The sequence below is a fragment of the Diadema setosum genome, chromosome 20, assembly GCF_964275005.1.
Source record: "Diadema setosum chromosome 20, eeDiaSeto1, whole genome shotgun sequence".
Lineage (NCBI taxonomy): Eukaryota > Metazoa > Echinodermata > Echinoidea > Diadematoida > Diadematidae > Diadema > Diadema setosum.
Window position 1 is genome coordinate 15,617,718 of NC_092704.1, and position 24,676 is coordinate 15,642,393.

The 24,676-nt window shown below is 40.2% G+C and overlaps 1 protein-coding gene across 6 annotated transcripts in view; it reads right to left on the reverse strand.

Moving 5' to 3' along the window:
* The window catches only part of LOC140243716 (RNA-binding motif, single-stranded-interacting protein 2-like), a 540,753-nt gene that overhangs the window by 58,648 nt on the left and 457,429 nt on the right, over window positions 1-24,676 (reverse strand). For all 6 annotated transcript variants that reach the window (XM_072323379.1, XM_072323381.1, XM_072323378.1 and 3 more), the window contains exon 5: window positions 13,558-13,769. In XM_072323379.1, coding sequence (XP_072179480.1) covers window positions 13,558-13,769 — 212 coding nt within the window. The remainder of the gene's footprint in view (window positions 1-13,557; window positions 13,770-24,676) is intronic.

The window sequence follows — 24,676 nt, forward strand, 5'->3', positions numbered from 1 at the left end:
TTTACATAAAAGAAAGGTATGAGATTCACAGATGCCAAAATTTCACTGAAACCACTTCAAGTGTGAGGAATAAGGCCTAAAAAGTGGAATGCTTTTCTAATAATCTGCACCCCAAATCTCAAGAGTAGATAGTATTAAGGATGTAGGCCTACACAGGATCTGCCAACTCTTTTTTACATTCTCCAATGGTGGAAGTTGGATTACCAATACAGGGCATTATTAATTTCCTTTGAGCACATCCATGCTGTGTTTTCATTGGTGCATACTTCAATATTTTGGTACAACGCTGATACCTGTGAAAAGAGTTTTCTCCCTGTTTCTCCCTGTAAACAGGGAAAAGTATGCAACAAGTTTCAATTTCCTCCTTTTAGTCTCCACCGGGGTCAGTGGTATCAAACTTCAACGGGCGGATGAAAAATCATGGCACTTCACCTTTGAATACTCCACACCGGCACTGCATCATTTAGCTCCATGCCGAGTACAGATGAATAAATGCAGTGGGCAGAGTCAAATGAAGACCAAAGAACTGTTACACCTAGAAGAAGGTATTCATCACTTCTGTCTGACAAGTCTTGGCGTTACCATCATGAATACTGAAATGGCCTCCATCCAGCCATCTCCCCCCTCGGTCTTTATGAATAAATCTTTTAGACCTCGTCAAACTTATAACCTTCCTCTCCCCTCTCTATGTTTTATTCAATCAGTCAGCAGCCATAGTGACTTTAGATTGAAAGTTTGCTGGTACCGCGGCAAAAAACAAAAACAAAACAAAACATATTGCATGGCATGATTTGACATCCAGCACGTTGACGCCTAACTAGCAGAGGTGTCTCGCAAGTCAATACAGATTGATACATAGATTGAACATTTTTTTTAAGTGCATCAAAAGCAATTATCTTTGTATCCCTGACAACAGAGAGATACACACAACACACACACACAAGAGCATAAGGATTCTTTCAATATTGTCAAACTTATGTCTGGACTTGGTCAAGCTTGAAACGGAAGTTCAAGATGTGCAGGTTAACCGAGGAAGAAGAAGAAAAACAAAACAAAACAAAAAACCACCCACATCTGGCACAATTTGGGTGGTATGCAGAAAGAGACATCAATATGGAACACTATCACATTATTTGGCATGTCACCAATCTAGTGTTCTGCACCCTCAGAAGACCTCATATCTGACATAACGAACAGAGCTGAGAGACCTGTGGGAACGCATCCAAGAGAAGTGAACATCACAATCACTCCTCTGTTCTCTATTCATCTCGATTCACTGCTGAATTAATAAGACACGGGACAAACTTAGTTTGGCTTTAACTGCTCATTTTGGGCATATCAAGTCAAGAAGAAGAAGAAGAAGAAGAAGATGTAGTAGTAGGAATGAGAATATGAAGATGCTTAAGGTGGGAAATGTATCATGCCACTTTTGATTTCCGGTTATGAAATAATCATCGTGGCCTGCTCGCATTACTGATGGAATGCATGCCCCAATAATTCACTGTGTTAAATTTGCAAGGATGTCGGAGGAGAGTGGTCTCGGTCTCCACTGCATAGGTCATCCTTGTCCTCTACTTGAAGGGAGAGGCATCTCATCACTTTCAAAAGGAAACCACGGCAACAACTGATGAGAGAAGTGAGATAGATAGATAGAGAGCGAGGGAGATATGGTGAGCGATAAGGTGAGAGATAGAGATACTGGGGTAGGAAGAAATAGAGACGTGAAGAGATAGAGAGCGAGAAATACATTATTGACCAGGCTTGAAATCAGCCGAAACAAATAAAATGATTAAGTATTGATGATGTTGGCCACGGTCCGTGACAAGCGTAGCTAGCATTTGGAATTATCCAAGAAAGCATGGAACGGGAAATGCTGGAGTGGAAGAAAAGTGTGTGGGAAGGAGGATGGAGGGGGGAGGGGGGGGTTCAAACTCAATCATAAAGAGATCTAAGAATGCCAAAACTACTTAGGGAGCAAAAATTTGAAGAAAAAGTGCACTGTTAGCATCTAGTGAGGTATAAGAAGGATATACTGTAAGGTCACAGGAACAGAGCTGCCTTCCTTTTTTTTCTCTTGTTTTACATACAAAGTTGTAGCTTCAAGGAACACAGGCATATCACATAAACTTAAGAATAATTTGGGTCTCAATGGTATGGTATTGTGTCTGTGACAGATTGAGCATCAGAGTTCGTTCATCACAGCACCAGTTTTGATAATCTTTGGAGAGAACTTTTGAGAACTGCCATTTCTCTTCGCTTTCAATCTCTGCCCCCAGGAAATGAGAAATGATATATCTCCACTCAGAGCTATACATAGACCTGTAACCATTCATTCAAATTTGATCATATACAAAAGGTGGTTTATAAATTGAATCTGAACACAGTACTTTTTATTTATAGTGCAGCACACTAGTATCATGCACTCCGTCTATTCTAAATGTCAGCCTTCAAAAACATCCAAATAATCTCACATTTCATAAGCTCTCCGACAGCTAATGTTTTTATGACGTTTAGAAATTTGCACAATTCTTCATTCAAAACTTTGTCATACAACTGTACAATTTGTGAGACAAACTCATTCTACGTGATTTCATCTTTAAAGGAGTAATCAATGTGAAAAAAAAAACACAACAACAACAACAGACCCAACCACAGCAAAGGTGGATGAAAGTGAGGACACAAGCTGTGCCAGGTGCATAAAAGTATTCGTTTGTAGGTAGCAGGCAGATTTTTCTTTTGTCACTTTGCATTTCAACTCCATGAGCAAAGATAAACACAACGTGTCATGTGATAAAAAACTTATTAGCAACAAGAACCAAGGTATTTGTACCTTTGAAAGCCTATTGGGAGCATGATTCAAATAACAGAGAATTGGCATTGATAGAATGCTGGTATTGCCTGTGGAAATACCTTCATGTAGCATTTCATTCGTTCATCAGTTTTTTAGTATTTTTTTTTTCTGTCAATTTCTTCAAAAAGGATACGCAGATGTCACATCAAACTACGTAAATCCAAGCATGTTTTGAAGTCTCCGAATTCACACACACACAAAAAGATCTGCCGCTTCAAGCAAGGTAATGTCCTTACACTAGGGGATAGAGTATAAGCTCTTATTTTTGCAAATGAGGAGGTCACAGACATTTTCGCAATGTTGTTTTTGCGGTTTCACACAGAGTGCACAAAGATACTAGTACATAACCCTAGCGCGAGGCGATATTTTCTCATGTTGTTAACTTGAGGCCCAACAGTGTTGTGCGAAATTCATGAAAATTAAACCCATGTGAAAACAACAGCTTTTACGGTAGTGTAATCTCAGTCAACCAAGCTTGATCGCCACATCTTTCCTTTATATATTACATAATCTTTACAGGCTCCATATGATTAGGCCTAATTGATAAAAAAAAAATGAAGAATTTTAGGAGACCAATACTCATTACTTATTGTCTTGTTGATACTCTCATTTACTTAGTCTTGAAATAAAATCAAAACTGTCACTATTATTTTCTTGGGCTGCAGCCATAATGCATGCACACTTAGAATAACGATATGCATGGAATCACCTATAGATTTGAGATGTCATAATGTAATCAAAACATCATTCAGTGATTTAGTAACCAGAAATGTCTCACAAATTACCTGAGAATCGATCTAAGATTCTGAAAATAGCGCTACAGCACAATGAAGGAGATTCCATTACTGTCAAAATGAAGACAATGATCATGCAGTCATGTCGACTATGGGGGCAGAAAATTAACTTCTCACTGCGTTACCCAACATAGCCCATATGGGACGGGTCAGCGTAGAAATGATGTACGAGATGAATGCTGACATTTCAGGGGTGAGGTGGCCCAGAAACGTCGTAGCCAATCACAAAGTGTGTTAAGTACTGTTTGCATCACCGAGGAGGGACACAAAAACTCCTCAGTTTGAAACAAATTCCACATCCCTCTGTGCAGAGGTCTTAATATGATCGTAACTAGGCATATTACAGAGCAACTGTCTTGAAAACATCCCAAAGTGCTGGAAGCTGTACAACTCATGACAAAGTACATTGTCAAAGTTGCGTCCTGCTTCACGGCGGGGGAAAAAATGGGGAGGCCCAAATAATTTCATATTGCCCTTTCCGCTGCCCAAGACACACATGCTAGAGATAACCTAATGAGGAACCCGAACTCAGCCTTGATTCATATGCATCATGTGCTGAAATGGGTCATGATACAATATGATAATCAATCAATTACAACAGGCCTCCAGTGCTGGGTAGGATTCTCAACACACTATTCCATTTCAAACCTTCCTTCTAGAACATAACATGAGCAAATTTATGTAAGTCAGAGCGAACTAGTGGTACAAAGAATTAAATGTATGACACAGCAACACTCTTGCCTACAAATGTTCTGAGAAAACCTTATTGTAATTAAACAATTTAATAATCCAAAAATGCAAGAGAGTAACCTAGAAATTATAGCTAAATGAATTTGGGATGCTTGATCTCAGCACAAGCAGCCACTGAAAAGGCTTCTTAGGGGGCCTAAACCACCTGTCATATAGTATGCTACCATTGAAAGTGCCCTCTATCTTGGTCATTTCATTTGCCATTGTTTTATCAGGTCACGGAGTAAAACCTCTGTCACGATATTGAAAGGTCAGAACCTCAATCATTTAAACACTGCATGAATTTTAACAGCTAACACAATTAAGTTGCTTGCAGTTGACTTAATAACTCCTGTATTGCAACTCAATATTGTGTGTGTGTGGAATATTTCACAAGGTTTCCAGTTTTGTAAATTTCACGAGTCAAGATATTTGTAATATTAACAAGTCATAAAAATGTTGTCTCTTGTAACACACCAATTGTATCATTTTCAAGGTTGAAAATCACTGACTGTTCTCCTGAAAAGCCAAAATTCTCATCTTTCATTCTGTAACTATATATATATATTTTTTTTTGTTGGGGGGGGGGGGGAGGGGATGACATACCCACTTGCAAAATTGTCGCAATTTGCGAAACATATGGAATACACAGTCTGACTTCATAGAAATAAAAACTTAACTTACATGACTTCAGAGTTAGGGATCTTCCATGGCTCTATGTTGTTAACCCGTTGAAGACGGGCTGATTTTGCCGCAACATGCATTTCCCATAGACACCTGCCCGAGTATACTCGGGACTCGTCCTTAACAGATTAATATATTCATTGAATTTTCTTCCTTGATGCATTTTCCACTCACTTTTAAACAAAGTTGCTATCTTCCATGACGTTCTGTTGAAAAATTTGCCCAACTTATCAAGTAGTGAAAACTATGAGCCTTTAATATGTTGCATAGATATTGTCCTAGATATCAACATGGCATGGCGTTTCCATTAAACCCTTGCCCTAATTACTTGGCAGCAGCTTCACTTACGTTACACTCACTACTTAGATAAATAAACGCACAAAAGGGACCTCATCATGAACTAGTCAACACACTTGCAAATCATACAGCTATGAAGTAAGTAGGCATACTGATGCTAAAGTGAGCAGAAAAAAATGTCTTCTTTTTTTTTCTGATATCAAGGCAATCAATATGGAAAGTTTCCTTTGAGTTCTTTCTGTAAGATTGAACACAAGCATACCTGCACAAAGATGAAGCGATTTAATAGGAAGGCAATGAATTTATATAATGAACCAACAAGTAGCGTGCACAACTGCCTCACTTTCATGAAGGAAGCAACCATTAGCCAAGAAATGACACGAAAACCAGTTTGCAACGTCGAACAAAAGCATCCTTGTGTTAAAAATCATTCTGCCGGTATTATACAAATTCACAATCATTGTCCCTGCATCTTATCAATGGCTACCTGTTGGTTTCAACAATGCAGAGGGAATGTCAACTTTTCTCACTGATTGATACAGAATCAGAATGAGATAAACTGTGTCTAACATGATGCTGGTGGAAGAAATATGTGAGTATTATTTTAGATGTGCCAACAATAGATAAAATGTTTCCTAAAATGGATTCTGAAAATTTATGTACTTTTAACCTGTTGAGGACGAGCTGATTTTGCTGAAGCTATTTATATGTAAACACATACTTCTCATAGACACTGGCCCAAGTCTATTCAGATACTTGGGATTAGTCTTTAACATGTTAAGAGAGAAAGAGAGAGATGAACGGGATATTTGAATTATTATACAAAGCTAAATTTAAGTTTGTTTTCCTTCTATTTGCACTGAAGGCATGCAGTCCCGCCTGCATATGAAAGTCAATTACCATATATCCCTTCCCCTCTCTCATTTAACTTCTGTCCTAAGATCTTGCTTAAGGCAAGTGGAAACGGACTGCATGGACATAGAGTTCAGACAAAGAACTGTTCAGGGAAGCCAAAATAGAAGCAGATAATGGACTTTTATTTAGCCATTTTTGTCCTGATGGGAAAAAATGGCTCTCTAGAAAAAAGAACTAAGCTATGCTCTACTAAATAGTCCTAAGCGGCTTAAAAGGATAATTATCCAACATTTTACTGTTGATAAGGATGACTAGACACATTGTTACAGAAGGGGACAAATAGAATTGTTGTGTGCATGAGAGGGCATGAGAGTGTACCATTCATGAAATGCTATCACTGATTATTCATTTTGCAATACTTTCTTATCTTGCCTCTACTAGAATAGGCCCATTGGACTTTATGGAATAACATCAACAGACACGGCTATAGCTTCAGTGCATGTCTCATCTATTTATTATCAAAGTATCTGCATACATGCTAATTTGTGTATATTTGTCTCTTTCTACCCACTCACATATTCATGAATTGTATAGCTTAGGCTGATCCAATAACTATCTATCTCCATGTACGTCTTTCTTCATTGATCTACAATCTTTACTGATACACGCATATAGGCCTATATACACATTGCTCTGCTCGTAGATCATACGTTATGTATCCCATTGTTATGAACTTTTTAATGGATAGGTAAGAAACAAAAGCAAATGTGCAATTATTTTTGCACTGGAGAAAACTTAACTGGGGAGGGGGGGGGGGGAAGGAAACACTACCAATGCAATGGGCGTGGCACTTTTTGTCCTCCTCAGGCATTCCCCTATGAGTGCAAACCCTATTCTAAAGCCGCCCTCCATCTTGGACAGTTGAGAATCCAGCAGGTTAAAAGGGCAGAAAGCATCTTTTTTTTTTTCTTTTTTTTTTCAAGCCAAATGCACTTTATTGCTTTATCTTCAGTACCCTCAAAGTGCATGGTACCTACTCAGGGACATCCAGAGTATTTCTCCCCAAACTCTTCCACAATAAACCTACCTATCAATGACTCTGTCACACAGGGCCAAGACCTCCATATTACTTTATTGGGCTGAATGTCCCACATAATGTAAACTCTGCTGGTGGTATCCCAGTTTATTATCTCTGCCACCATTCTCCCATTTGCTTTGTTGCAAAGGAGAAATGCATTCATAGTGCTACTCTCATAGCAAAAATTTCTAAATTTGGGTCGCCATCAGGGTCGCGACTTTTTGATTCATTGTTCTTACTGTCAGAAATTGTAAAATTTTTTGGGTAGTGATCATTGCGAAGAGCTGATCTGCACATGCACATGAATGGTATGCTCACTACATCACAATGCCAATTCAATAAAAGGCAGTGCACCACAGCTGGTAAGAATAGCAAGAACTGACACACACGGTGCATTGTGGGATACAGCATTTTGATTTTTTTTTTTTCCATTATGGTTCATTCTGCACAACTCCATGTCTTTTTAAAAGATCATACAAAGTACTGTGATTTGGATCCCAACTCAAATCTAACAAAATAATGTGTTATTTCTGTTCCCAAAGTAATAATTTTTAAATCTGGGTTACGATCCTCATCGTGACCCAAAATAACACATTATTTTTGATGCAATGAGACAGGCACTTAAGATTCTCTATTTGCCGTTATACTCTGAAGAGCCCATTGTTTGAGGGAACATGAAACTAGTTGACAAACGCGTATGGAAGAGAAGAAAGAGGCAGATAGCTAGTTGCCTAACCAACGTTACAAAATCATTATAGCAGTCTAATGTTAATTCCGCCATCCTTTACCACTGGCCTAGATGTATGCTTTGCCGTGTGATAAGATCAGATGTTATCACATTCCAGGCTTTCAACTCCTGTCACAGTTTCACCACACGAACAGAAATCAGACATCAATTCGGCGGGTTTTCAGAATAAATCTGACTCTATTCATGGCTGTATCCACGCGCTCCACTCCAGTTTTCTATAATTGGCACATGTGCATAGACAGTATCTGCCAGCGATCGTCAACACGCGTTGATCAATACCACCACACTAGATGTATATCATGGACTTGGGAGTTGTCAAAGCGCAGACCGCTATTTACAAAGCACGGCAGGAGGCTTTTTAAAGGGAAACTTATTCAAATAGAGGGTTTGGGAATACCCCGCATCACACTAGATCTTTATGATAGCTTGTATCTAAACAGATTGAGATACCTCAGTACCTGTGCTCTCTAATGTGTGTGTTTGTGTGTGTGCGAGTGTATGTGTATGTGTGTGTGTGTGTGAGAGTGTGTGTGCGTGTTTTTTTTTCTTTTCTTTTCAAGCTTGCAAATATAATCCCACTTGTTTAATTCCAGGCATATCCACAATTCGCCTCCAATTTTACTCATCTCAAAACCCATATTCTGCTCATTATGCTCGCCATCAATTTGGATAATTTCCAAATTTCCAGATTCTAGCTCTCCGACCCTCCCCGTTCCTCACCCCCCCCCCCCCCTTAACTTTGGTAGCTGGGATGTCAGGGCCGCACTCTTGCAAATAATCCCCATTGAAAACAGTGAGGAAATAGCCAAGCCCCAGTCTAATCCGACCACAGTTATGCAAAGAGGGCTTCCACAATAGCCCAGACCAACAAACGGCATAAAACTATCGGGGCCAAAAGCCAAAGGACCCCCTTTTTCTTCTGTGTTTGCCCGCCTTAGTGTCACTTCTACCACAGGAAAGCGTTTTCATTGTTGTTGCTTTTCTTTCTTTTTTTCTTTAATGCATATGTGTGTGTGTGGGGGGGGGGGATGTCAGAGTGTTGCTAAAGGTACTGAAGGGAATACAAAACTTGAAGCAAAGTGGCACCGGACAATTGTGTGCGGGTGCTTTGCGGTAACCTGTGGAATTTTGGGGCCTTTGTACAAAAAATGCCTTCTGATCTGCACTGGGTTACATGTACAATTACAGCCCCCCCCCCCCCCACCCACCCTTCAGACCGTTTTAATAAATATCTAGTAGCTAACACTGAAATCTCAGTGATGCCCTGCAGCCAGTGAGTACAAAAGGGGATTTGCAGTGCTTTCTCTCTATCCTACAGCACAGGTTTGTTTGGGTTTGGGGTATTATCAGGGAGGTGAGAGGAAACCTCCCTGGTATCATGTAGTGGAGTACAGCAGGGATTTGTGGTGGCATAAGGGTGCATGTAGGGGGCTAAGAAGCACTACTCATTCCTTTTCACACTGATTTATATATGGGGTAGGTGCAATTTCTTCCAATTGAAAGCCCTACAAATATGAGGAACTGAATATACCAGCAGAGAAGAGAGATACCATCCTTACGATGACTGGTGGCCAGCCTCAGAAAAATTTTATTCCAGAGCGAGGTCCAATCCATAAGACTGTCTCTGGTAGTGGTATCACTATCAATGAAAGAAGTACAGTGTATGTCCCTCTGACTACCAGGGGAGGCCGGGGTACAGTTTTTTCTTTTTTCATGCCAACAGAGCTACACACAAACTTTACCTGCAAAACCTGATACAGTACAGTAACAGGACTGGGGCGGGGCAGGATGAGGAGACCAAACATGGAAGAAGCCCTCCCCCAACCTGCCCGAGCTAAAGTTTACCTCGGAAACCTTATGAATAACCCTCTATCTGAACAGGAAAAGACATGGGAAGAATAAGAAGCTCGTGGAGTCACTTGGAGTAGCTGACAATTTGTTATTTCTTCCCTCCATTGGCCACATTCTGTTCACACATAACTTCACCAACAGAACCCACTGAGTGGTTCCCGACTTTTTTCCCATCAAGGGCAAATCAATTTGCAGGTATTGAGTACTACAAGTGAATAAAGACTGTCATAATCACCCAAAACTTTCTCCTTTTTTTCTTTCATCTTTGCAGGGGATAAATGGCCCAAGCAGAAGATGTTTGCTGCTACTCCAAGCAAACACTGGGGTCTTTTGCTTTACTGTTTCTACATGGTTTGTGGGTGGATTATGACACTGGATGTAAAACAAAGTCCCCATGATAGCAAAATATATGCATTGTGCCTTGAAACTGCCCCATCTGAATCACACCTGTAGTGGAGTTAAAAGGTGAACATTGCAGCCAAGGCTTGTTATTTCATCAGACTCGTATAAATCTTACAGTGAAGCATTTATAGGGGTGGTAAAGTTTTGGTTGAGCTGGGGCTTCAGTTTCCCAACCTTTTTTTTGTGTGTGTGAGATAATGAGAAACCTCTTATGAAATATGAAAGAACATATAATTCTAAGAGTGATTCAAAGTTTATTTGACGAAAATTGGTTTCGAAATGGTTGAGATATCCAAAAACAAAGAGGTCCTAATAAAAGGCGGGTTTACATTTCAAAACTAATTTTCATCAAATAAAACTTTGAATTCCTCTTGGTATTGTATGCTCTTTAACCCGTTGAGGACGAGTCCCGAGTATACTCGGGCAGGGGTCTATGGGAAATGCGTGTTGTAGCAAAATCAGTCCGTCCTCAACGGGTTAATATTTCATAAGAGGTTTCTCACTGCGTAAAAAGTTAAAATCTGAATCCCCCATCTCAACCAATATATACTGTAAAACGAAAAATGTTCGCGTGCATTTTAATTTCGCGAATTTCGCGAGCGCCAAGATTCGCGAAATTAAAATGCCCGCGAAATATCTTATCTACACTATATGCACTGCACGCAAGAGGCAATTCGCGAAAATTTCTTGCCACGAAAAAGGCAGTCGGCTCCAATTCGCGAAAATTTCATGCCGCGAATATATGTTTTACAGTAGGCCCTACCACCCCTTTATGATAAATTCTAAGAAGCAGGGTAGGGAGGGGATGGGGGTGGGGGGTGGGGAGAACGGTAAGACTATTGAGGAGGATGGGAAAATCAGGGATACGCCTGGCTAAAGCCTTGTGGAGCTCATTCATGGGAATGCATCACATGTTTGATGACGATGGGATCTTGTGGGGATCATACCAGAGGGTCATGGGGGAAACGATGGGGGCGCAGAGAGGGGGTAAACTGGTGGAGAAAGTCCGACTGGAGGAAGCATCTCGCCTCCTCTCAGAGAATAACGGGAAAGGCTTATTGCCCACCGTATGATCGACAGTCATAACGAGTTTGATGTATTGGACAAGCAGAGGTCGTGACTGATGGCAATCAAGGCGAGACACGAGCAGACAGGCAACCAAATTGGCAACTCCGATGCTGTCCAAGTACGTAAGGCAAACATCAATTAAGACACGTTCCCAATCACTACCGAAAAAAAAGGAAAAAGGACGAACCTAACTAAGAATGAACGACATGAAACTTTGTCAATGTAACATTTGATTGTGTCCCTGTTTGGGTCCTCTCTCACTAATAAATCAGGGTCTATATAAAGGCATTAATTTTGTACAGCCAAATGCTGAACCATCTCTGAGCTCACATATTAGTCAGGCAAGTGTTTGCTGAGACAATTAAAACATAATGAAGCACAGGAGACAGGAGCCATGTAACCCAGCAAGAGCTTCCACCATTACTTTACTATGGACCAAAAATAATAATAATAAAACAATGATAATACATAACATGATAAAGCATTTGCCAGTACCTATATAGGCGGGGTTAGATGCACTGTGCAATTTTGAATGTTTATATTTGACCTTGAAACCATTACAATCCCTTTTCTACCATTCCCCTGCCCTCCCTCCCTCCCTCTATCTACAAATTTGGATAATGAAGTACAGTATGAACAGCAGCATAAATACTTTTTTTCTTATCCATATGAAGTGGTTCAACTAATAGTAACAGTCTGGATCTGACTTCATTTACCTCACAACTGTGTACTGAATTGGTACAATGTGATATTCACTTTTTTTGTTTCTGTATGTACATTAATGATTTTGTATTTCGTGTGGGCAATCTTGCTTGTAGCTGCCATTCACGATGATAAAATGCCAACAAAGGAATATTGACAAAAATATGAAGCAGATTAGGCAAATTCATAAATAAGAGGGCCTACATATTGAATTCATTCAAAATTTTAATCTTCCTACTGCAGACAGTCACAAGTTAAGTGTTGTGTCTTTGTGGGACCCATCCTGATGTCATTAGCATGACATTAGCATGACACACCAGCTGGGCAAGAAAAGTTAGTTGGCATTGAGACGTGTCCATGGGTGGTGCAGCGGCTAATCAAGGTAACATTGCCATGAAGACGCAACCAGCTGTTAGCTGTATGTGACTGTCTTGGGGCCAGAATGTCCTCCCGAGCTAGCTTACAGCAGTGTCGGTGTAATAACGGTGGCCGACATTGTAGCAATCACTTTGAGTGTGCACCGGTCGTCCACAATTACCAGTGAAGGTAACTCACTGCCGTAATGATGTCTGATTATGTTCTGCTGCTGCCCGTAGCAACCACAACAAGTAAAAACGACTATGTCTGGCAAATTAGACAGTGTGATCATTCAGGAGGTGATCCCTCTATTGATGCCCAATGGATATTACCTAAGAACAACCGTAAATATAATTGCAGCTCGCAATGTCATAACTTAAATGACTCCTGATGATTGATAGATTGTGACCAGAAATAATTGCACTTCTTGTTGTATAATGAGGGACTAACATTTTTTAAAGAATATGATATAAATGTAATATGAATGATACTTAGCAAGCTATGATATGTTGCTCTGACCAATCAATGGGCTCTGTAACAGTTTGGAGGCTTCATTTGCATAACCTCACAGGGTCTTCAGCCATGTTATATAGTCAAATGACAACTTAAACAATAACAACATTGGTGCATAGGACTACCTTTCGCTTACTAACCATGAATGTATGATGACCATGATATGACATTTCACTTGAGAAATGAATGATTAGGCCTATATGTTTACAGCTGAAACATTTCTGGGTAAGGAGCTCTACTAAAACATGAATGTGGGTCAAGCTAAGGAAAGGTTGCCTCAATGTCAAAACCTAGTACCTCCTTGATTATACAAAACCATGATCATATTATTGTGGCAACAAATCTTTGTGGATCAACACACCAATAGCCATGTTAATGGATCAAGCACGCATGGTGGTCAGCACACTTTCTTACTTAATATCTTTTTCATATTTTGCATTTGTCATAACATTGTACTACATACAGATGCTTGAAAAATACATACTGAAACTCAGATGACAATTCAGTTTCTTTCTAAATGCTGTTTCTTTGACAAATCTCTACGAATGTAGACCATCTGAGACACAAACAATTTGTAGAGTGTACATAAATGAAAAAAATGAACAAAACAGAAGATTGCGGCACTTACTGTTTACATAGGTTGACCAGGTCTAGATCTGTGGTGTTGGCCGGAAGGCCCCGAATGTAGAGGTTGGTTTTGCTGAGTTGCTCACCGCTATTGCTGCCCTGGGAGGACGGGGAATGTGGCGAGGGGAGCTGGGAGGAGGGCGTGGAGGACCCCGCAGAGCCCCCGCTGCCAGAACTGTGGGGTCCGGGCATTCCTCTCATTGTGGGATAGGTCTGTTGTGCAAGAGAGAAAGGGGGAGATGGGGTTAAACAATCTGGTTGAAGAAGAGTATCAGTTCAAAAAGTAAAAGTAGTCATTGGCATTGAACACTTGTCAGCCTTGATACATTTGATGAAATAGATATCCAATCAATAAGTTTATGGTGCACATAAAAAAATATATACACACTTTCGCATTTACATTTGTCTACAATGCATCATGCATTACCCACTCTGCCCCTTCAATACACTCACACAGTTGTTCCTAACAAGGAACATTTAAACACAGACACACACACACACACACATACATTCATACATACATTCATACACACACACACACATACATTCATACATACATTCATACACACACACACACACATCAATATTTATTTACATATTAAGCAGACAGATGTAGAGATGACAGAATAACAGTAGAATAGTAGCGCTACGTAGTTACATAACACAAAGAGAAACAATTAGGTCCACTACATCCCACAAGCCTCAGCGACAGACCCCTTCCCTCACATTACCTCCAAGAAATGCCCCCCCCCTTTTTAACCTAGTCCTACCCAGTCTTTCTCTCAATCTCTTCAGTCTCTTGGTCAATCTCGATCCTTTCTCCCCTATTCTCCCAGATTTGATAATAACAAGATACTGGTTTCCATCAAGGGCTATCATTAATCTCTTCACTCTTTCTTCGAGGTAGGGGGGCTTCAACTCCTGAATGGGATGGGACGGTAAGAGATGATGCACAATTATCTCTTAGAATTCCCATCATCCCAGAAGAAAGGAAGCAGAGGGGAGCATTGCTGGTGTGGTAAAGACACTCAAGCCATTCTTAAGTGTCCCTTCCTTCCAGCTTTTGCCCCCCCCCCCCCCAAACAACAGTGTGAAATTATTAACCTCCATCCTATTGGTAAACAATAGGATCCTTCCTTAGATTTTCAGGCCATTACGAACCTGCTTAAGTAAGCACTTTCTTCAATATTCAGTAGTCTGGTCAATGCGAGAGCGTATAAAACAAAGCTGTGACAGACATCCAAACTACCCCTTCTGAGAGAGAAAGATTGGGGGGGGGGGGAGCGATTAAAGGGAATCAATGTGGTTGGTTATTAGGTTCCATAATTCCCATTTACAGTGATTTTCTTCGCCTGGCTGGGCTTTTAACATTCCATTCCCCTGCTTTAAATCATTTATCACAGCCCCTACGTTTGTTTTTGATAGCTAAAAGTGTTTGAAGGTTCCTTTAGTGTCAACACACACTGACTATCAGTCATTAGCGGTCAGTGCCAATGCTGTGTCTACCCTGACTGTTTCAACCGCGTATTTGTTTAGCAAATTTTCGGCACAGAATTCCTGAGCAAAGGGCAAAATGAGCCCAAGACCACATTGTTTAAATGATCCAAGGTAAACTGACATTCTCCACCACAGCATTACATATACACATATATGCTATATATTCATTTGTAAATAAATTCAACGACTGGAAAAAAAAAACCCAACCAACAAAATATGATGACACAAACCAAACCCTTCTGGTGTTGCGTTTCCTCATGCATTCTGGAAACTCCAATCTATGTCTTAAAATTCACATTCATCTATTTGCATTTGTTTTCTACTTTCATATTCTTTCTATGTATACATCTCAAACAAGTCAAACAGTGAGTTTGCTATGAATTGTATATTTGTTCAGCAGATGATTCATGCCATTGTAGTGAAATTACATGTACAATCAAACAATGCCTCTATGATGTGGATCCAGAAATCCCTATTAGTGGACACAGAACGTTCTCATTACATCAACCACATTTGTCTTACATAGCTACAGTAAACTCAGAAAGTAGTTATGATCTGTACGTATAAAATCCGAATAATGTCACAACATTATCAAATAAAAAGTGGGTTGCTCTATTTTCAAGTGCATCTGAGCACAAGAAGGCCACACTGACATGAGAAAAATGGTAAAAGTCATTAGTTTTCAGAGGCAAATTTGAGCAAATGCAGGAAAACTATACCGTTGAACACAACAATACTCTCACCATCAAATTAAACCAGCAGGATTATGCTAATTCCCCAGTGTTAAGCACACAACGCAAGTTGACATCATTTTTTAGAAACGGATACTGTATCAATCCCTACAGCAGGGAAGTGACGCACATTTACACCGTGCAATTACATGCCAGACAATTAGTCCAACAGAGACCTAACAGTGGCGCTGTATACAGAGACAAGTGGCCGGTCATATGCACTCAATTCCAGAATGAGCGTTAATTGGGGATTAGCGTGAATTCAGAAAAGGACAGAATGCAGCAAACAAAAGCCGCGTGGTCCCCCGAAAGACAAGAGCGCCGCATCAATATCGTGCTCATGATAATCCCCTTTAATGCGACGCTACTACCACCGCGTGGACAACGGGGTGTCCATCCGATCTAATTACTTCAGTGTACACTGGAGGTGTCATATGTTATTACCACTCGCCTTAGATCACTGACCAAACAGAGGATGAGGGAAAGTCTTACTGTGTGTGTGTTGTGTGTGTGTGTGTGTATGAGTGTATGAGAGGGAGAGAGAACAGGAGATAGAAAAGAGAGAGAGAGGGAGGGAGTTAGAATGAAAAAAACTAAACCTGAAATGGAAACGAAAGCTGTGAGCATCGGGCTAGTTTAAAAGAAGACAGATGACATGTACTACAGCTGTTTGATCATTAGCAGCCCCCATCTGGCTGTGATGCAGGGTCGGCCTGACCCAGTGGAAGAAGATTCTCAGGGTATGGAACGGGATATGGGAACGCAGACGGCGGACGACCCGCGATGCTTCACGTTTCCCCCAACCCCTGGGTCCGCCACTGCGACTCGATAATAACCATCCAGCACCGTCTCGGCTGTGGCCACATATGTTTCACTGGTGTCGCACTCCAGATCGGATGAGGCCTAGTTTATGCTCGGCAGTGTGAAAAGTAAGCCGGCATGATATGGTTTCTCATTGTGCATCACACTGCCGACCTCCGGCGATACATTCCCAGCGAAATAAAGACTACATGATCGCCACAAAAAGAAAAAAAAAAAAAAAAAGAGGGGAGGAAAGAAAAGAAGGGTGACGATGCTACGTGTGACTTGGCCCATTATTCACGGTAAAGGAAGAAAAACATTTTCTGTGGAACTATTTAAAGAGGTGCAAGCAGAGATTCTCTTTGCACCTACTGACACCTCATCAGACATGGACGTCAGCCTATGGGCTTAACTCAACACTTGTTCTAGTTTCAATCTTTTTGACTTCACCTCTGAAAAGACTACATGAGATGCAGCAGTAAAACACACCAATTCAGACCCAGCTTCTGCCCTTATTATGCATTTATGATGCCAAACATAGTAATATAACTCTGAAGTACATACAAATATAATGCAACACAACAATCAAAACTATGCTACAATGAAAGTTGTTGCAGTTTCATTACCACATTTTCTTTTTAAACCATAAACGGGAAGTGTTGCAACCACAATATGAAATACATCAAATAAGAGACCAATGGAAGAGCAGCATCTCAAAACCTCAGAATCTAAAAAAAAAAAAAAGGATTTAAAAGTACTGCATAAATCATACTGGTGGTCACGACAAGTTTATAAAGTCGAAGCCAGCTGAGTTACATGATACTCTTCATATAGGGCCTACATCATGCCATTTACATCATCCATTTTTTCCCCCCAAGAACAAAAAAATAACCTGCTTAGCTTATTCCATGTAATCTTTCAAAATCATTTTATCTGTTGCTGTGCCCAATACTCAGTGCATGATAACTTCTTGTCATGAACTGAGATCGGCCAATCACAGCAGGGGGTAAATGTCCAGATTCTTTCTTCCCACCCAGTCTGAGGGAGTCTTCCTTTTTTCTTTTTTTTTTTCGTTCTCCCAATCTCCCCCAAGTTTCAAGTTTTAGGTATCTGTTGACCGGGGTCATTGGGTCAATGGCAGACTGGTATAGGGGTGGACCATAGGGGCGGCTGAAGGGGCTGAGACCGGTGATTGAGAAGGGGGACACGGGAGACAATCGGAATTGAGTTCAACCAGACCTTGATCTGAATTTTGTAAAGGGTTTTGAGTTCCTCTCTGGGCAACCTATTCCCCTTCAGCCTGCCACCTACTGCTTTGTTTCTTTTCACTGGTGGCGGGAGTATTATTCTTAACAAAATCCTTACCTCTGGGCAGAAAGAAAGAAGGGATTTGGCCCGTGATACTGATTTGTTTGGCAAGTATGAAATGGAGCCCCATATCTGGATACAATTCTCATTTTACCTGCCATCTCTCTAATGCATGTCTGTAATTAGTCTACGGCACACCTTGTCACCCTTGACCATATGCCTGATGTTGACACATCAATCTATCCTTCTAACTCAAACACACACACACACACACACACACACACACACAAACAGATACTCATATAAATCTCATCATTTTCCTCTGTCTTTTTCTCCTCTGCCATTTTGTTCTAACTTTCTTCATATTTGATAGATCTTGATAGAATTTTAGCCCTTTGAAACAGGGGCGGATCCAGGAATTCCGTAAAGGGGAGGTACCTTTGTAAAATTAGGGGGGAGGGGGCGCAGCACCCCCATTTTTTTCTTTTAATTTATTTTGTTTTAGCCAAAAATAAAGAGGGGCGCGCGTCCGGCATGCCCCCCTCTGGATCCACCACTGTAAATGCTTTTGAGTGCTGATAAATACTCAAGAAAAACCAATAGCGTTATACACATTGGAGCTGCATGAAGACCATGGCACAAAGAAGTTCACATGCATTGCTTGCACTATATTCACTTTTGATATACATTTCTGTTTTTCTAATGGTTAATATGTTCTACTCGTGAGGAATACTATCACTTGACAGCAATAAAAGGATGTATTTACTATGATGTAGGCCCTACGACTTTATTCATGTAGGAAGACTCACATTTCTAATTTCTTATTGATCCAAGTAAACACATTCACTTGGTTTATAGTAGCTTTAATAATCTGACATAATCTCTATTTCTATTTCATAATCTCTATTATCTGACATAATCTCTATTTCAACCTTGTTATTTTTTGTGAAGACTGATTTGACTTGTTCTTAACGTAGTCACTTCAGAGTATGTGTATGTGCATGTGTTCAGGGGCCCGTTCCATAAAACTTACCGTTGAATTTAAATGGTAACTACCGTCAAAATTAGGCGTCACAGCCAATCAGCATCAAGGATTATAAAATTTACCGCTAATTTTAAGACTTACCGCTAGAAAGGAGCGGTAAGTCCAGCGGTAAGGGTTTTATGCAACAGGGCCCAGGTGTTAGTGTGTGGTCTTTTTCTAAATAAACAACAGATGGTATATGAATGCAATAAAAAGCAGAGGGCCGCAATATGGCGATGCACAAAGCAAAAACATAAATCCAGCACAGATAACATGATGGTACCTCCACACCAGCATCTGTGAAAATATTTCTCGCTCTTCTGCTTATAATTCACCACATCCAGATATCGTACAACTTGGTGATAATGCAAATTCCATCTGCAATATCAAACATATGACTTAATTCCAATACTGTGTCACATGAATACCACTGATATAAGAAGCTGCAAAAATAGCTAACATGGGTGCTACCCCCCCCCCATCTCTCTCTCTCTCTCTCTTTGTAGCTAGACATGAGGGTGGACCCCCCCTTTTTTTTTTTTTTTTTTTTGCTGAAGGAATGCTATCATAAATAATGTCTGCAGCACCCTTGACTCACACACAGAAATACATTTAGGAACCCAATATGAAAATGAATGGCGGTTTGTCTGGCTTTTTCTTCTTTTTCTTTTCTTTCATCATACCCTATCAATTTGATTAACATAGTGTGTAGGTGTAGGACTAGTATGCCAGAACATTAAAAGAATACAGAAAATGGTTAATGTCATTCCTCTGGTTAATCATGCTTGAAGAGATAGGAGAGAAACGATGAGGAAAATGGATTTGTTTTTCTTCTACCAAGAAAGAGACCAGTCAAAGGCCAAATGTCCCTCGGACCATTAGGTTAATTAAATTGGAATAAAAGAATACCACGATTTCAGTAGACATATCAAAATCCCATTAGAGGGATTAATAGAGTTGTATCTCAGCCATTTGATGGCAGCCGCAGAAGAGAAAAAAAGAGGACATGTATAAAAGCGATGGTAACTATGCATATAAATACCCCTTCAGGCATGAGTGTGAGCCCTGTTGGTAGTGATGAAAAGCAGCAACTTCTGAAGTGAGTAACAAAAATCGGCTCCATCAAGAAAAATGTTAACCCGTCAAAGACTATAGTCCCGAGTATAGGCCCTACTTGGGCAGGTGTCTATGGGAAATGCATGTTACAGCAAAATCAACAAGTTTAACGGTCTCCATAGAAACACCCGTAAGGAATGCATCAGACAGAACTTGAGAAACATTCTCACTAGTTGCCCTGCAGCTTGATTTTTTTTTTAAATAGTTGAACAAGTATCATGAGTAGACTGAAAATGACATCTACACAAGATGTGAACTATCTCTATTGTGATGCATGTGTGTGTGTGTGTGCATTGTTGTTGTTCTATTGTGTTTTGTAGGTGTGTGTGTGCATGTGTGTGTGTTGTTGTTGTTATATTGTGTTTTGTGTGTGTGTGTGTGTGTGTGTGTGTGTGTGTGTTTGTGTGTACTGTTGATTTCTCTGTGTTAATATTTGTGCGTGATGTGAGTGCTGCATGTGTTGGATGCGTTTTGTGCATGCATGTATTCATGTGTGTCTGTGTATTATGTATGTGTGCATGTCTATCATAGAAGGAAAGCAGATAATGAGGGCAACTACCTCAAAGTGCAAAGGTCAAAGCCCAGATTTTGCCTTTCCGCTGCTTGGTCACAAACTGTTGCACTTTCTGCAACAGTCCCATATACCGATGTGGACGTCGGTAATTTCCCAAGTGGGTACATTAAACTGCAACTACACAATCACTGAGGAAAGGGAACACAAGAGAGGTCTTTAAAGGCAGTAATTGCCAATTACGGTTCAACTGCAGCTTTTTTATGGACCAATTTGTGGAATCAGCATTGATCAAAAAGTGCTATCAATTTGAAAGTGATGTTCATAGCTTGGAGCATTAGTGCTTGCCATCAGAAAAAGGAAGCCATGGAGGCTGTTTACATGACTTCATGAATCCACATCAAAAAGTGCAATTTTGTTTTCCTTCAAAATAATGGCGTTTTGAGAACATGCATCTTGAAAAAAAAAAAGAAGACAAGTAGGCCTATATCCCACATGTAATTTCAACATTTTCTCATCTTTACCTTTGAAAATCAAATGATCATTTCCAACTCTATAGGCTCTATAAAGATGCACATCATTAATCATTTTCAAGCTACTGATGTGATGGAGCATTTAGGGTGATACAGATAAAGTAAGTTAATGCTTGTAACCACCCCCTAAAAACAAAATAAGATAAAATATAATTATAATATAATGCACTCTTAGCTCAACTGTTCTAAGACATTGTTTAATAATATTAGAAAAAAAAAGGAAACTGAATATAGGAAAATGACTACTTACACAACAGGATTTCTTGCCAAAAAACATACAAGATAAAAGTTGATTTGCTTAGGCCGAAGTACCTCACAAAAATTGCTTGCCTGTAGCACACTACGCTACATTCCACATGACAAGATGCGCCGTATTTGTACTTTAGTCCCATTCATTCAAGCAAGGATGCCAGCCAACGCCACCCCCCCCCCCCCCACACACACACAGACATAGATAGACACACACACTTATCTACCTAACACATCTTGGGGGCAACTGGCAAGAAATGTTGACTGTATCAACAAACATGCTTCCAGGAGGAAGGGATGTATGTTACCTTGTCACTATCAGCTGCCTCGGGAGGTTACACATTCTTATAAGGTCATTCCCTCTCTCCAAACAGGGCTGGGAGCAGAGCGTGGTGATGCAAGCAAAGCAAAGCAAGCAAAGCAAGAAAGCTGATAACGGGATGGTAGGATAGATGGATGAAAGGATGGTAAGATAGATGGATGAAGGGATGGTAGGATAGATGGATGAAGGGATGGTAAGATAGATGGATGAAGGGATGGTAAGATAGATGGATGAAGGGATGGTAAGATAGATGGATGAAGGGATGGTAAGATAGATGGATGAAGGGATGGTAGGATAGATGGATGAAGGGATGGTAAGATAGATGGATGAAGGGATGGTAAGATAGATGGATGAAGGGATGGTAGATGGATGAAAGGATGGTAGGATAGATGGATGAAGGGATGGTAGGATAGATGGATGAAGGGATGGTAGGATAGATGGATAAAGGGATGGTAAGACAATGCACAGAAGATAGAACAGAAGGATGAAGAGATGGTAGGATAAATGAAGTAATAGGATAGCTGGATAAAGGGATGTTACATGTAGGTCAGATAGAAATGATCAAAAGAAGGACTGCAACTTATAGGCAGATGAATGAAAAGACGGATAGGCCCATATGGAAAAATTGATGGATGAATGAATGGATGAATGGATGGATGGATGGATGGATGGATGACTACATGGAAGGGGAGATTAGAAAGATGAATAACTTGAGTGATAGAGGAATAGATAATTAAAGGAGAGAACTGACACGTTAGCACTCTAAGCTGGTCTAATGGTAGTGGAATTTCTTTGTGAAAAAAAAAACAAAACAAAGTTTAATGTGATAGAGGGTGATCAAAAATTTAAATACTAGTACTGTAAAACGAGCAATTTTCGCGTGCATTTTAATTTCGTGAATTTCGCAAGCGCCAAGATTCGCGAAATTAAAATGCACGCAAAAATTCTTGTCTACTCTATATGCATTGAATGCCAGTGGTAGTTCACGAAAATTTTATGCCGCTAAAAAGGCTGTCAGCTCCAAATCGCGAAAAATTCATGCCACGAATATATCATGTTTTACAGTATTACAATATTATTATGATGTAAGTATGCAAATTAGGGATGGGTAGATGACATAATGGGTGAGTAAGTAGAGCAACATAAGATGAAACTTGCGAGAGACAAATTTTATATGCTGCCTTTTGTCCCGCAAAAACTGTAGACCTGCTACTAGTATATCACGGACATCAGGGTTGTTGGGTGCTATTCATAGCAGGAGGAAAGTGAATTGACGAATTGCCTATTGATGGGTGATGCATCGGCGACCGTCAGCAACGCTGCTCCGAGGAGCTTTAGATCACCGCGATTGATAGCTGATCAGTCTTTGGGGGGGGGGGGGGCAGGGAAGAGGAGGTTCGTTCAAAACCAGCTTCTAATCAATATCAGCCCATATGGCAGCTGACCAGCTAGTGTGTGAATAGCATTTAGCTACAGATAACAAGGACTTTGTATACTAACTCTATTCTTCCAACAGCACAATCCATGCTCATTTTGTTTTGTTTTATTTTTTATCAATGATACACAATCCTTTCATCTACCATAAGGTCGACCATTAATACAAAAAAAACCAAACAAACCCTGAATACCTTCTTTTCTTTCAAAACTGCATCTCACCAAATCCTCTTATTTCATAAAAAAAAAACCAGAAAAGCACTCTGAGAGCGCAGACCTCCGCCAAGCAGCTACTTTCCACCAATGATCTTGCTCTTCCCAAAGAGATTTTTCTCCTCTCCACCACTGGGGAATAGCTCTTTGGGCTCATCCATAGAGATCAGTGATTTCCACCCATAGGTATACATGCTAAAAAATCGTCCGATTTCCCAATATAGAAGCCTTTGTTACATCATAAACTTCCAGCTGCGTGGCGCGCCTCGCCTTGGCAGAAACTAAAGCACTCACTTTAGTGCGTGCATGCAAACCTCAAATACGCGCAGCCTGAACTCCCAAATTCATTGACCCTACCTGCCAAAATATAAAAAATCCTTCATAAATAGCCAAAAAATTCTCAGATCACCACCAAAATTTAATCATCTGTTACTTGTATCATTCTAAACCTTTCCCACAAGTTTCATCCAAATCTGATGACTACTTTTTGAGTTATTTTGCACACAGACAAACTAACTAACAAACAAACCAACGGTAACGAAAACATAACCTCCTCCCTTGGCTGAGGTAAAAGAACAGAATTGATAAACCCCCCCCCCCCAGAATTGATAAAACACTGTAAAATATATAGACAGAGTATGAAGCCTCATGGCCACAGTACTACAGAAACATATAGGTGCCTATGACACACTTGAGTGATGTTACACAAATGGCAATTTGTTTTGTTAACTTATCACGACAATGGAGCCACACTTTCATAATTGAAAAATTTTCTGCTGCAAACCAATCATGCATTACCAACCCCCACCCCAACCTCCGATACAAAATGAAAGTTTGCAGTTTTCATCGATGACACACATGGCTATTTGATCTGAAATTTGACACATTTTTCTCCACTGCAAATTGCTTTCTACAACTAAAATTTCTTGGAAATTTGACGGAGCAGCCCAAAGAGACTCAGAAATAAGTTATCACCTTTTTTTTTTCCCCCAAAAAGCTTTATATGTCACAACATTTCTGGGTGACGTCCAAGTTGGATGAAGCCAGAACTTAAAGAATTTTTGCCCTACCTTAAATTCACAGTTTAAAAAACAAAGTATGCCACAAACACAATTCACATAAAAACACACACAAACACACACACAAACAAACACACGCACACTACATGTAGCATACTCCAACGCACAATTTACTCACACATACCTCCCCTTCAAAATGAAAGTGAGATCCGTGTTCCAAATATAATTGGCTACATATTTGTGGGTACCCCCCTGTTCTCAGTACCGTTAGTCTTTGCTCCAGGCTTTCCCACATGTCATAAGCATGCCATCGATGCATGTATTCTTAGAGGAAGGTAATACAAAACTCTTGGACATTGTGC